Genomic DNA, 11,798 nt, shown 5'->3' on the forward strand with positions numbered 1-11,798 from the left:
AATCTGCCGTGGGTGTAACACATCTTCCCAATCCTGAACCCCCTACCCACCTCGCCCCCAACATCATCCCTCCAGGTCATCCCAGTACACCAGCCCCAAGCATCCTGCACCCTGCATCGAACCTAGACTGGCAGTTCATTTCTTATATGATATTATACATGTTTATATCACGTGAGTCAGCTCTTTGCATCAGGTGGCCAAAGTATTGGAGTTTCAGCTTCAACATCAGTCCTTCCAATGATCCCCCAGGACTGATCTCCTTTAGGATGGACTGGTTGGATCTCCTTTCAACCCCAGGGACTCTCAAGAGTCTTCTCCAACACCACAGTTCAAAAGCATCAATTCTTTGGTGCTTAGCTTTCTTCACAGTCCAACTCTCACATCCATATATAACCACTGGAAAAACCACAGCCTTGACTGGACAGAAGTTTATTGGCAAAGTAATTTCTCTGCTTTTTAATATGTTCTCTAGGTTGGTGCTGGAGAAGACTCTTGAGAATCCCTTGGACTGCAAGAAGATCCAACCAGTCCATCCTAAAGGAGACCAGTCCTGGCTGTTCATTGGAAGGACTGATGCTGAAGCTGAAACTCCAGTACTTTGGCCACCTGTTGGAAGAGCTGACTCTTTTGAAAAGACCCTGATGCTGGGAGGGATTGAGGGCAGGAGGAGAAGGGGACGACAAAGCATGAGATGGCTTGATGGTATCATCGACTCGATGCACATGGGTTTGGGTGAACTCCGGGAGTTGGTAATGGACAGGGAGGCCTGGCGTGCTGCAATTCATGGAGTCGCGAAGAGTCAGACATGACTGAGCGACTAAACTGAACTGAACTGAACTGAACTGAGGTTGGTCGTAACTTTCCTTCCAAGGAGTAAGTGTCTTTTAATTTCATGGCTGCAGTCACCATCTGCAGTGATTTTGGAGCCCAGAAAAATAAAGTCAGCCAATGTTTCCATTGTTTCCCCATCTATTTCCCATGAAGCGATGGGACCAGATGCCATGATCTTAGTTTTCTGAATGTTGAACTTTAAGCCAACTTTTTCCACTCTCCTCTTTCACTTTCATCAAGAGGCTCTTTGGTTCTTCTTTGCTTTCTTCCATAAGGGTGGTGTCATCTACATATCTGAGGTTATTGATATTTCTCCTGGCAATCTTGACTCCAGCTTGTGCTTCCTCCAGCCCAGCGTTTCTCTTCATGTACTCTGCATAGAAGTTAAATAAGCAGGGTGACAACGTGCATCCTTGATGTACTCCTTTTCCTATTTGGAACCAGTCTGTTGTTCCATGTCCAGTTCTAACTGTTGCTTCCTGACCTGCATATTGGTTTCTCAAGAGGCAGGTCAGGTGGTCTGTATTCCCATCTCTTTCAGAATTTTCCACAATTTATTGTGATTCACACAGTCAAAGACTTTGGCATAGTAAGTGTCTATTAATTTCTTGGCTGCAATGAGCATCTGCAGTAATTTTGGAGCCCCAAAATATAAAATCTGTCACTGTTTCCACATCTATTTTCCATGAAGTGATGGGACCAGATGCCATGATCACTTCAATAGAGGCATAAAAGTTATTTAACAAAAAGTCAGCATTTAATGAGTAAAAATGCTCATTCAACTGGGAATAAAGGAAATCTTTTGCAAACTGAAAACACCATCTACCAAAGCCTGATGCTAATATGAAATCTAATGATGACGATAATACTTTCCCCTAAGACAGGAAATAAGACAAAGATTACCTGCTGTCATCCCTTCTACTAAAAATTGTACTGGAATTCCTAACTAGTGCAATATACAGCAAGATAATGAAATTAGAGCATACAGTTAGGAAATAAAGAAATAAAATACTTGTTTACAGACTTAATTCTATATGTAAAAAATCCAAAGTAGTCCACAAAAACGTAACTAGAACTAATAAATGATTATCGAGGTCATAGGATAAAAGTTCAATATTCAAAATGTTATTATTTTACTCTACACTAGCAAGAAACACTGGAAATAGAACTTAAAATATAAATATAATTTACAATAACATCCAAATATAAAAAAATAAAAGACACATTTAACAAGCTATGTGAGTGACCCAAACACTGAAATCTATAAAACATTGCTAAAATTAAAAAGGACTGAAAAAGGTGAAGAAATATTCTACTTCCATAAATCAGAACACACAATTTTGTGAGAATTAATTCTCTCCAGTTTCATCTATAGAGTCAATGCAATTGCAATTAAATTCCCAGGAGACATTTTTCTTAAACGTTAAAAAGATGACTATGATTTCTACACAGTTTTGAAGGACCTAGAATAGTCAAAATATTTTTTTTTAAAAAAAGAACAAAGTTGGAGGACTCACAATACACATTTAAAGACTTACTACAAAACTACAGTAATCAAGACAGTAAGTTACTGATATAATATTATGTGGATCAATGCACATGTAGACCAATAAAATAGAACAGAGAATACAGACACAGATCCAAACATATATCTTTAATTGCTTTTAACTACAGGAATTGTTTGTGAAGAAATGGAGCAACTGGAACTCTCAGACATTGCTGGTGGGAATGCACAATGGTAAAAATAACAGTTAAACATATCAATATCTTACCATACAAACCTGAAATTCCACTATTAGAGTTTCCTAAGATGAAGGAAAACATGCATCCACCAGATATGTTTATAAATATTGGTGGCTTGATTCAGAATAAACTGCAAAAATCCCAATGACAATTTTTAGGTTAAAAAATATATATATTTATTTATTTTAAATAAATGATGGCACATCCAGACAGTGGAATATTGTTGTTGTTCAGTAACTCAGTTGTGTCCGATTCTTTGCAACCCCACAGACTGCAGCATACCAGGCATCCCTGTTCTTCACTATCTCATGGAATTTGCTCAGATCTATTGCTGAGTGGAATACTACAGTTCACACACAATTTTGAACTGTATGATTGATGTATCATTATGGATAAGTTTCTGCAGGATTATATCAAGCAAAAGAATCCCAATATAAAGTTAATACTATTTTCAGTTCAATTCAGTCACTCAGTTGTGTCTGACTCTTTGTGACCCTATGGACTGCAGCATGCCAGGCTTCCCTGTCCATCACCAATTCCTGGAGTTCACTCGGACTGATGTCCATTGAGTCAGTGATGCCATTCAACTATCTCATCCTGTGTCATCCCCTTCTCCTCCCACCTTCAATCTTTCCCAGTATCAGGGCCTTTTCCAGTGAGTCAGTTCTTTGCATCAGGCGGCCAAAGTTTTGGAGTTTCAGCTTCAACATCAGTCCTTCCAATGAATATTCAGGACTGATTTCCTTTAGGATACACTGGTTGGATCTCCTTGCAGTCCAAGGAACTCTCAAGAGTCTTCTCCAACACCACAGTTTCAAAGCATCAACTCTTCGGCACTCAGCTTTCTTTATAGTCCAGCTGTCACATCCATACATGACTACTGGAAAAACCATAGCTTTGACTAGATGGACCTTTGTTGGCAAAGTAGTGTCTCTGCTTTTCAATATGCTGTCTAGGTTGGTCATAACTCTTCTTCCAAGGAGTAAGCATCTTTTAATTTCATGGCTGCAGTCACCATCTGCAGTGATTTTGGAGCCTCCCCCAAATAAAGTCAGCCACTGTTTCCATTGTTTCCCCATCTATTTGCCATGAAGTGATGGGACCAGATGCCATGATTTTAGTTTTCTGAATGTTGAGTTTTACGCCAACTTTCACTTTCATCAAGAGGCTCTTTATTTAATTCTTCTTGGCTTTCTGCCATATGGGTGTTATCATCTGGATATCTCAGGTTACTGATATTTCTCCTGGCAATCTTGATCCCAGCTTGTGCTTCATTCAGTCCATCATTTCTCATGATGTACTCTGCATATAAGTTAAGTAAGCAGGGTGACAATATACAGGCTTGAGTTGACATACTCCTTTCCCGATTTGGAACCAGTCTGTTGTCCCATGTCCAGTTCTACCTGTTGTGTCTTGACCTGCATACAGGTTTCTCAGGAGGCAGGTCAGGTAGTCTGGTATTCTCATCTCTTGAAGAATTTTCCACAGTTTGTTTTGATCCACACAGTCAAAGGCTTTGTAATAGCCAATAAAGCAGAAATATATGTTTTTCTAGAACTCTCTTTCTTTTTTGATGATCCTTCGGATGTTGGCAATTTGATCTCTGGTTCCTCTGTCTTTTCTAAATCCAGCTGAAACAACTGGAAGTTCATGGTTCACATACTGTTGAAGCCTGGCTTGGAGAATTTTGAGGATTACTTTGCTAGCATGTGAGATGAGTGCAATTGTGTGGTAGTTTGAGCATTCTTTGGCATTGCCTTTCTTTGGGATTGAAATGAAAACTAACCTTTTTCAGTCCTGTGGCCACTGCTGAGTTTTCCAAATTTGCTGGCATATTGAGTGCAAACTTTCACAGCATCATCTTTTAAGATTTGAAATAGCTCAATGGGAATTCCATCACCTCCACTAGCTTTGTTCATAGTGACACTTCTAAGGCCCGCTTGACTTCGAATTCCAGGATGTCTGGCTCTAGGTGAGTGATCAGACCATCATGATTATCTGGGTCGTGAAGCTCTTCTTTGTATGATTCTTCTGTGTATGCTTGCCACCTCTTCTTAATATCTTCTGCTTCTGTTAGGTCCATACCATTTCTGTCCTTTATCGAGGCCATCTTTTCATGAAATGTTCCCTTGGTATCTCTAATATTCTTAAAGAGATCTCTAGTCTTTTCCATTCTATTGTTTTCCTCTATTTTTTTGCATTGATCACTGAGGAAGGCTTTCTTATCTCTCCTTGCTATTCTTGGGAACTCTGCATTCAAATGGGTATATCTTTCCTTTTCTCCTTTGCTTCTCTTCTTTTCACAGCTACTTGTAAGTCCTCCTCAGACAGCCATTTTGCTTTTTTGCATTTCTTTTTCTTGAGGATGGTCTTGATCCCTGTCTCCTGTACAATGTCACGAACCTCCATCTTGAGTCTATTTGTCATATGTATACATATTTTATAGGTATACCTATAGCCAATTCATGTTGATGTATGGAGAACCCATCACAATATTTTAATTATCTAAATAAAAGTCTAATTAAATTAGACCTTAACTTAAAATTTTAATTATAAATTAAAATTTTAAAAATCAATTGAAGATATATGTTTGGATCTGTGTCTGAATTTTGTATTTTATTGGTCTGCATGTCCTTTGATCTGCATGATGTTATGTCAGTAGCATTCTGTCTTGATTGTGTGTGTTTAGTCACCAAGTCATGTCCGACTCTTTTTTGTGATCCCACGGACTGTAGCCTGCCAAGCCCTTCTGTCCATGGGATTTTCTAGGCAAGAATATGGGGGTGGGTTGCCGCTCCTTCTCCAGGAGATCTTTCCAACCCAGGGACTGAACCTGTGTCTCCTGCATTGACATGAAGGTTTTATAACACTGAGCCACCAGGGAAGCCCTCTGTCTGATTACTGTAGCTTTATAGTAAGTCTTTTAATGCGTACTGTGAGTCCTCCAGCTTTGTTACTTTTTTAAAAATTTATTGGGTATTCTAGGTCCTTCATATTTTCACAGAAACGTTAAAGTCACCTTTATGATTTTTTTAAAAAAGCCTCCTGGGATTTGATTGAAATTGTATTGAGTCTATATACTAATATGGAAAGAATTGAAATTCTAACACAGTTGCAGTTGCATGTTCTGATTTATGAAAAGAGAATATTCATCTATTTAGATCTATTTAATGTCTCTCAGCAGTGTTTTACAATTGTAAGGATACATGCCATGCACAGTTTTTTTTAATGTGTTCTGTAGTTTTTCATGTTTTTGGATATTATTGTTACAGATTTTTTATTTCCATTTGCAATGTTCATTGCAAGTTTAGAGCAATGCAATAAATTTTTGTTTATTGACCTTTTATCCTGTAACCTTGATAATCATTTATTAGTTCTAGTAACTTTTTTGTGGAGTTTTTAGGATTTTCTACAAATAGAATTATGTCTGTAAATAAATAATTTTGTTCATTTCCTATGCTTTCCATTGCATTTTCTTTCTGTATTGTATTAGTTAGCACTTCCAGTATGAAGCTGAGTAGAAGTGATGAGAACAGATATCTCTGTCGTGTTCCCTGTCTTAGAAGAAGGCATTGTCTCTTATAAGGCTTCATATTGGCACTATGATTTTGTTAAATGCTACTTTCAGTTTGAAGAAGATTCCTTTGGTTCCTATCTGAATGAGAGTTGTAATCAAAGGTTATTCTTTTTTGGTAAATAGCTTTTCTGCCCCTCTTGAAGTGGTCATGTAGTTTTTATCTTTACTTCTGTTAACATGGTGATTTATATTAATTAATCTCCTAATATAAACCAACCTGGCATTTCTGGAATAAAATCATCACTTCATTATGGTGTATTGTTTTCTTTACATACAGCTGGATTTGAATGTTTAGTATTTTTATTAAGGAATTTTGCTTCAATGTTCCTGAGGAATATTGCTTTTTAGGTTTATTTTCCTGTGATGTTTTTAGTATCAAAATAATTCTGGCTTGATAAAAAGAATGGGGTAGTGATCTCTTTTCCTCATTTTTGCTAGAAGATTTTGTGTAGGGTTCGTGTTATTTCTTCCATAAATGTTTGATAGAATTCACCAGCAAACCCATCTGAACTTGTAGTTGTCTGTGTGGGAAGGTTTTTAAGTAGGAACTCATTCATTTAACAAATTGTAGGATCAGTTGTTCAATTTCATTTTAGTTAGTTATAGTAATTTTTACTGAAAGAAAAGATTTTCCATGGATTACCAATTGATTTTTCTTTTGAGATATTTTTGTTGCCTTCAATTTAAAATTAAAATGAAATTTTGATTATCCCTTTGGTTGGTTGTGGATCAGGAAGTCAACAACTCACATATCATAGTGATGTGAAAAACAATCCAGAATCTATAGAGTGTAAATAGTCCCAATGGAAGGAAATAGCTAAAACATATTTAACTTTTGAACTAAAAATTCCAGCTCTATGGATTTGCTCCAAATAAAATTTGTATAGACTTATAAATGTCTGACAATTTATAACATCAATTTTCAAAAAAAAATTAGAAAAAACAACAAAAAGTTATCAATAGAGGGCTTGCTAATAAGGACATGAATAAAATGAAAAACTATGTAAACACAGTATGGCAACATGTGTTGATATGGGAGAGACTCTTTTGTATGTTGTTAGGTGAGAGAGTAATGGGGTGGCAAAGAGTCGAACATTACTGAGCAACTGAACACAACAATAAAAGCTGTGGAACAGATTTTCCCAGCATTTTCTTCCAAAGAAAATGTAGATGCCTGATTAGGAAATTTTCCCTAGATTACATGGCAGTTGGGTTGGGATCAGACAGTTTGAGGAATGGAAGGAATATTATTCTCAAGTTATACTCTTCCATACCAGTTGACATTCTTGGATTTAAAGGTGTGTTTAAACTTGAATCCAAAAATCTACGTAAATGTTTTGTAAGTCTCACATGTGTCTCTTACTCCAGCACCAAGAAGATTTTCACTTTAAATTTTGTCGATCGTTCCAGGTTGTAAACAAAACTGCCTCCATTAGACTGTCCTCAAGCTCTTCCCACATAGAAGTGCCCAGCTGGTGGTTAGGGACATGCCATGGAGATTAGTGTCTGCAAGCACCTTGCCTGAGTGCTAATAGGTGCACAGGTATGAGAATAGTGGACACCTGAGACAGTAGAGGAGAACAGAGTTGGATTTAGGGGTGGAACTTCTTCACGGGATTTCCAGGGGCCTACAGGTTATTATCAGGAGCCTCCGTATAATGGGTCAAGGAGAATTAAAGCTTTGGTGTGTGTGTGTGGGGGGGTGGTTTGCTGAAGTGAAGCTTTGAGATCCAAATGCAGGCTTTCCTTAAATATTGGGGTATATTTTTGAGTCAATCATTGGAGCTTCCTATAGCTGGATGAGGAGGGAGCTGATTTTGACTCCAATTATCTATGAGAGTCCTGGGAAGAGCTTAGGACAAAGAGCAGAAGCGATGACCTACTCAGAGTCTGAGACATCTTCTGGGAACCTAGACTTAGGGCCTTTGTGAAGGCAGACTTGGTATTAAGCCTCTGATGAGCTTGTATTTTCTCTATGAACAAAAAGCTGAAAAAGTTGTGAAATGTAATTGCTCAGGGATGGTAAGGACTAAAAGTTTGTTCTGCTTTCCCCAGACATGATGCCCTAAGCTTGGGCTAATTAAGAGCAGGGTCCTCCGTGACTAAGACCTCTTGGGAAGGAGGGAAGTGGGAGAGCAAAATGAAAGAGAGAGAGAGACCCTCTGCTCCCCACAACACTGTTATTTCTGGACATTTTTCCTAACTCCTCCCTGAGGACAGTTTCCTTCTTCACCATGCATGGAGGCAGCACCAAGTAGCTCTGACCCCTGTGTTCAGCTCAGCAGTAACCAGACAGGAGTAGCCCTGACTGAGCCCCAAAGAGCATCAGAAGTGGCAGAGGAGCCCCTGAATCCAGGTGAGTGTCTTCTCAGGGTTCCCCTGTACAAAGGAAAGTGTCGGAGAGGGTGAGGATGGGGAGTGCTGGCTTGGCTGCCTTCTAGAGGAGGATCCCTAGAGTCTGGAGGCTGGGCCGGGGAGAAGCTGCAGAGTGGAGAGCAGAGTCAGCTCTTCTCTGGCCCGGTGCTGCTGCAGGCGCAGCTCCTGATGTTGGTCGGCAGGCTCCTCTCTCGTGTTTCTTCATCTAGTGGTTGTTATGGAAAACTGGGGAGAAGCAGACCCCTGAGATTTCCCAATGGTTCTGTCTTTGAAGCCTGGATTCCCATTGGTGAAAGACTTATAGAGTTATTGGGGAAGTCTCAGGAAGGGATGAGGAGAAGGGAAAAAGGGAATGTGAAGAACAAAGGCAATCCGAGAACAGTAGAATCTCAGAGCTGCGGCCTTACTACCTGACCAGGACCATGTGGTATTCAGTCATAAAGACTGTGTCCATTCAGTCATCATTTGTCAAAATGTTTCAGCATTTCTTTGGCTCCAGAATGTTTAGGACATTTCTTGCCTCTTTGGAGTTTACCTTTCAGTATCAAGTTCAACAAAATAAGTGAATTTCCTCTCCTGCTTCCTCGTTTCATTTTTCTTGGCATGACGGATTAACTATTTTATATACTTGTTTATAGAATAGCTTCCATTCTCTCCTTGAATCTAAGCACCGCACACAGGGATTTTTAGTTTGCTGTGTTCACTGCAGCGTTTGTTTAATGTTAAATGAAGGAGCGAAGTAAGAAATGGAGTGTATAACATCATGTCAGATAGTGCTATGAAGTGCTATGAAGAAAGCTAACTGTGAGAAATGAACAGGTCTTTCAGGTTTTGGGGAAGGTGAATGGAAAGAGTCCTCCGAGGAGATGAAGTAGCATGGTTGGATAGCCAAAGTGAGGGGCAGACATCCAGACAACCTGAGTAACTGAGCACCTTGGACCTAAACTTGTGAAAGTCAGGTACCACCTTTCTTTCCTGTCAAAACTTTTGTGGGGGTGTGGGGGGATGGTGTAAGAGAAGACTGAATCTGCAAAGGGAAATCATCCTAAGCTCCAGAGTTTCCATTAGGAATACTACCTGATTTGTAACATAGACATCTTAATCTGGGGAAAGCAGAGATGGTGCTCTGGGACCCTCTGCCTCTCTTCTGCTGAACCCTAAGGAATCTCTGTAATACCCACCAGGATGAAGGGTGGGATAAAATTCACTCTTTTGAACATCCTCTGGAATGTCACTATATCATCTGCTACAGGTAAGCTAAGAGGAAAGAACAAACCCTGGATCTAAGGGGCTGACTCAGCATCAAAACCGGCCAATATTTTAGGTCTTAACCTGTGAAAATGCACATCTAGTGGAGGAAAAACACAAGACAGGTGTTCTTCACACCAGTGGAGAGGATGCAATCTCCATCCATTCCAGGCAGTGAACTTTCAACTGGACCGGAGGTGACAACATTTAGGTCTGACTTTGTGCAGAGCATCCTCATAGAGGCACCTCACCTGGTCCCCTGGTTGGAAACGGTTCCTCATCCTAAGCTGTCCTTCTCTCTTCACAGCAAGACCTTGTGGAGCAGCGTTTCTTTTCTTTTGATCTCTAGGTTTCCCGAGGAGCAGAAACAAGGACTGAATGATGAGCAATCACTCAAGTGTCACTGAATTCTGCCTTTTAGGGTTCCCTGGGTCCCAGGAACTCTATCACATTCTTTTTGCTGTATTCTTTCTCTTCTACTCAGTGACAGTAATGGGGAACACCGTCATCATTGTGATTATCTGTGTTGATAAACATCTACATTCCCCCATGTATTTCTTCCTTGGTCATCTCTCCGCCATGGAAATGCTGACAACATCTGTTATCGTCCCCGTGATACTCTGGGGGTTGTTGCTCCCTGGGATGCAGACAGTATCTCTGGCTGCATGTGTCACCCAGCTCTTCCTGTACCTTGCTCTGGGAACCACAGAGTTTGCCCTGTTGGGAGCGATGGCTGTGGACCGTTACACGGCTGTCTGTAACCCCTTGAGGTACAACACCATTATGAACAGCCGCACCTGCATCTCGGTGGTGATTGGGTCATGGGTGTTTGGGTTCCTTTTTGAAATCTGGCCAGTCTATGCCACATTTCAGTTTACCTTCTGCAAATCAAATGTCTTAGACCATTTTTATTGTGACCGAGGTCAGTTGCTCAAGCTGTCCTGTGATGACACTGTTTTCACAGAGTTTGTTCTGTTTTTAATGGCTGTTTTCATTATCATTGGTTCTCTGACCCCAACAATTGTCTCCTACACCTACATCATCTCCACCATCCTCAAGATGCCCACTGCCTCTGGCCGCAGGAAAGCCTTCTCTACCTGTGCCTCCCACTTCACCTTTGTTGTCATCGGCTATGGCAGCTGCTTGTTCCTGTTTGGGAAACCCAAACAAACGCAGGCAGCCGAGTACAATAAGATAGTTTCCCTGCTTATTTATGTGTTAACCCCTTTCCTGAGCCCTTTCATCTACACTCTCCGGAATAACAAAGTCAAACAGGCTCTTCGAGATGGAGTGAAAAGTTGCTGTCAGCTCATCAAAGATTAACTGTTCTCTCAATTTAGAGGGTATGATCTTGACTTTAGATGAGTCAGTTTCTAGAATATGCTACTCTTAAATCGTCTCCATTATGAAAATAAAATAGAATCTACAACTCCTGATCAGGCCACGGAAGTAGACAACGCATGTAAAAATGAGATCCGGCCTCTACTCACTAGAAACTCACAATGTTTGTTTCTATTTGCTTCCCCTGTGAACTCAAGAAAACATATTCTGAGGATGTGGGAACACCTAGAAAAAAGAAAAGCATACATTTTCATAAATGTTCTATTGGACCCATATTGGTTTACAATTTTCTTGAAAATGAGTTTCCTGGGGGAGTAATGAAATGGGCATGTGAGGGGTGAGATGGATGGATAATGAATTCAAAGGCAGAGATGTGCACTTTGTTCCTCATAAGCTCTTCCTAGTCTTTTCCTATATTTTTGTGAAATTTCTGACAAGATGGCCATAAGTTTTAAAATATCCTGTTTCTCTTTGTCTCTTTGTTTCATATTTTCCTGGACTCCTTGCTACCAATAAGTACATATGATATAATATCCGTTTTGCCACAGAATGAATCTAGAGGGGTGATATGGAGATGGGAATCCTTTTCACTTGGCAAATATTGGTGATGTAAAGATATGGAAATATTTTGGTCAGAAGGAGGAAAAACTTCCTTTCACTAAACTTCAGGGCATTGCTTTAG

The 11,798-nt window shown here is 39.9% G+C and overlaps 1 protein-coding gene across 1 annotated transcript; it reads left to right on the forward strand.

The window, feature by feature from the left end:
- The first annotated feature begins 10,153 nt into the window (after positions 1 to 10,153).
- Positions 10,154 to 11,098, forward strand: LOC105615120 (olfactory receptor 9A4-like). Its single transcript, XM_027969123.2, has one exon. It carries the CDS (start codon positions 10,154 to 10,156, stop codon positions 11,096 to 11,098), a length of 945 nt encoding a protein of 314 aa, XP_027824924.2.
- The last annotated feature ends 700 nt before the right edge of the window (positions 11,099 to 11,798 follow it).

Source organism: Ovis aries, chromosome 4, assembly GCF_016772045.2.
Source record: "Ovis aries strain OAR_USU_Benz2616 breed Rambouillet chromosome 4, ARS-UI_Ramb_v3.0, whole genome shotgun sequence".
Lineage (NCBI taxonomy): Eukaryota > Metazoa > Chordata > Mammalia > Artiodactyla > Bovidae > Ovis > Ovis aries.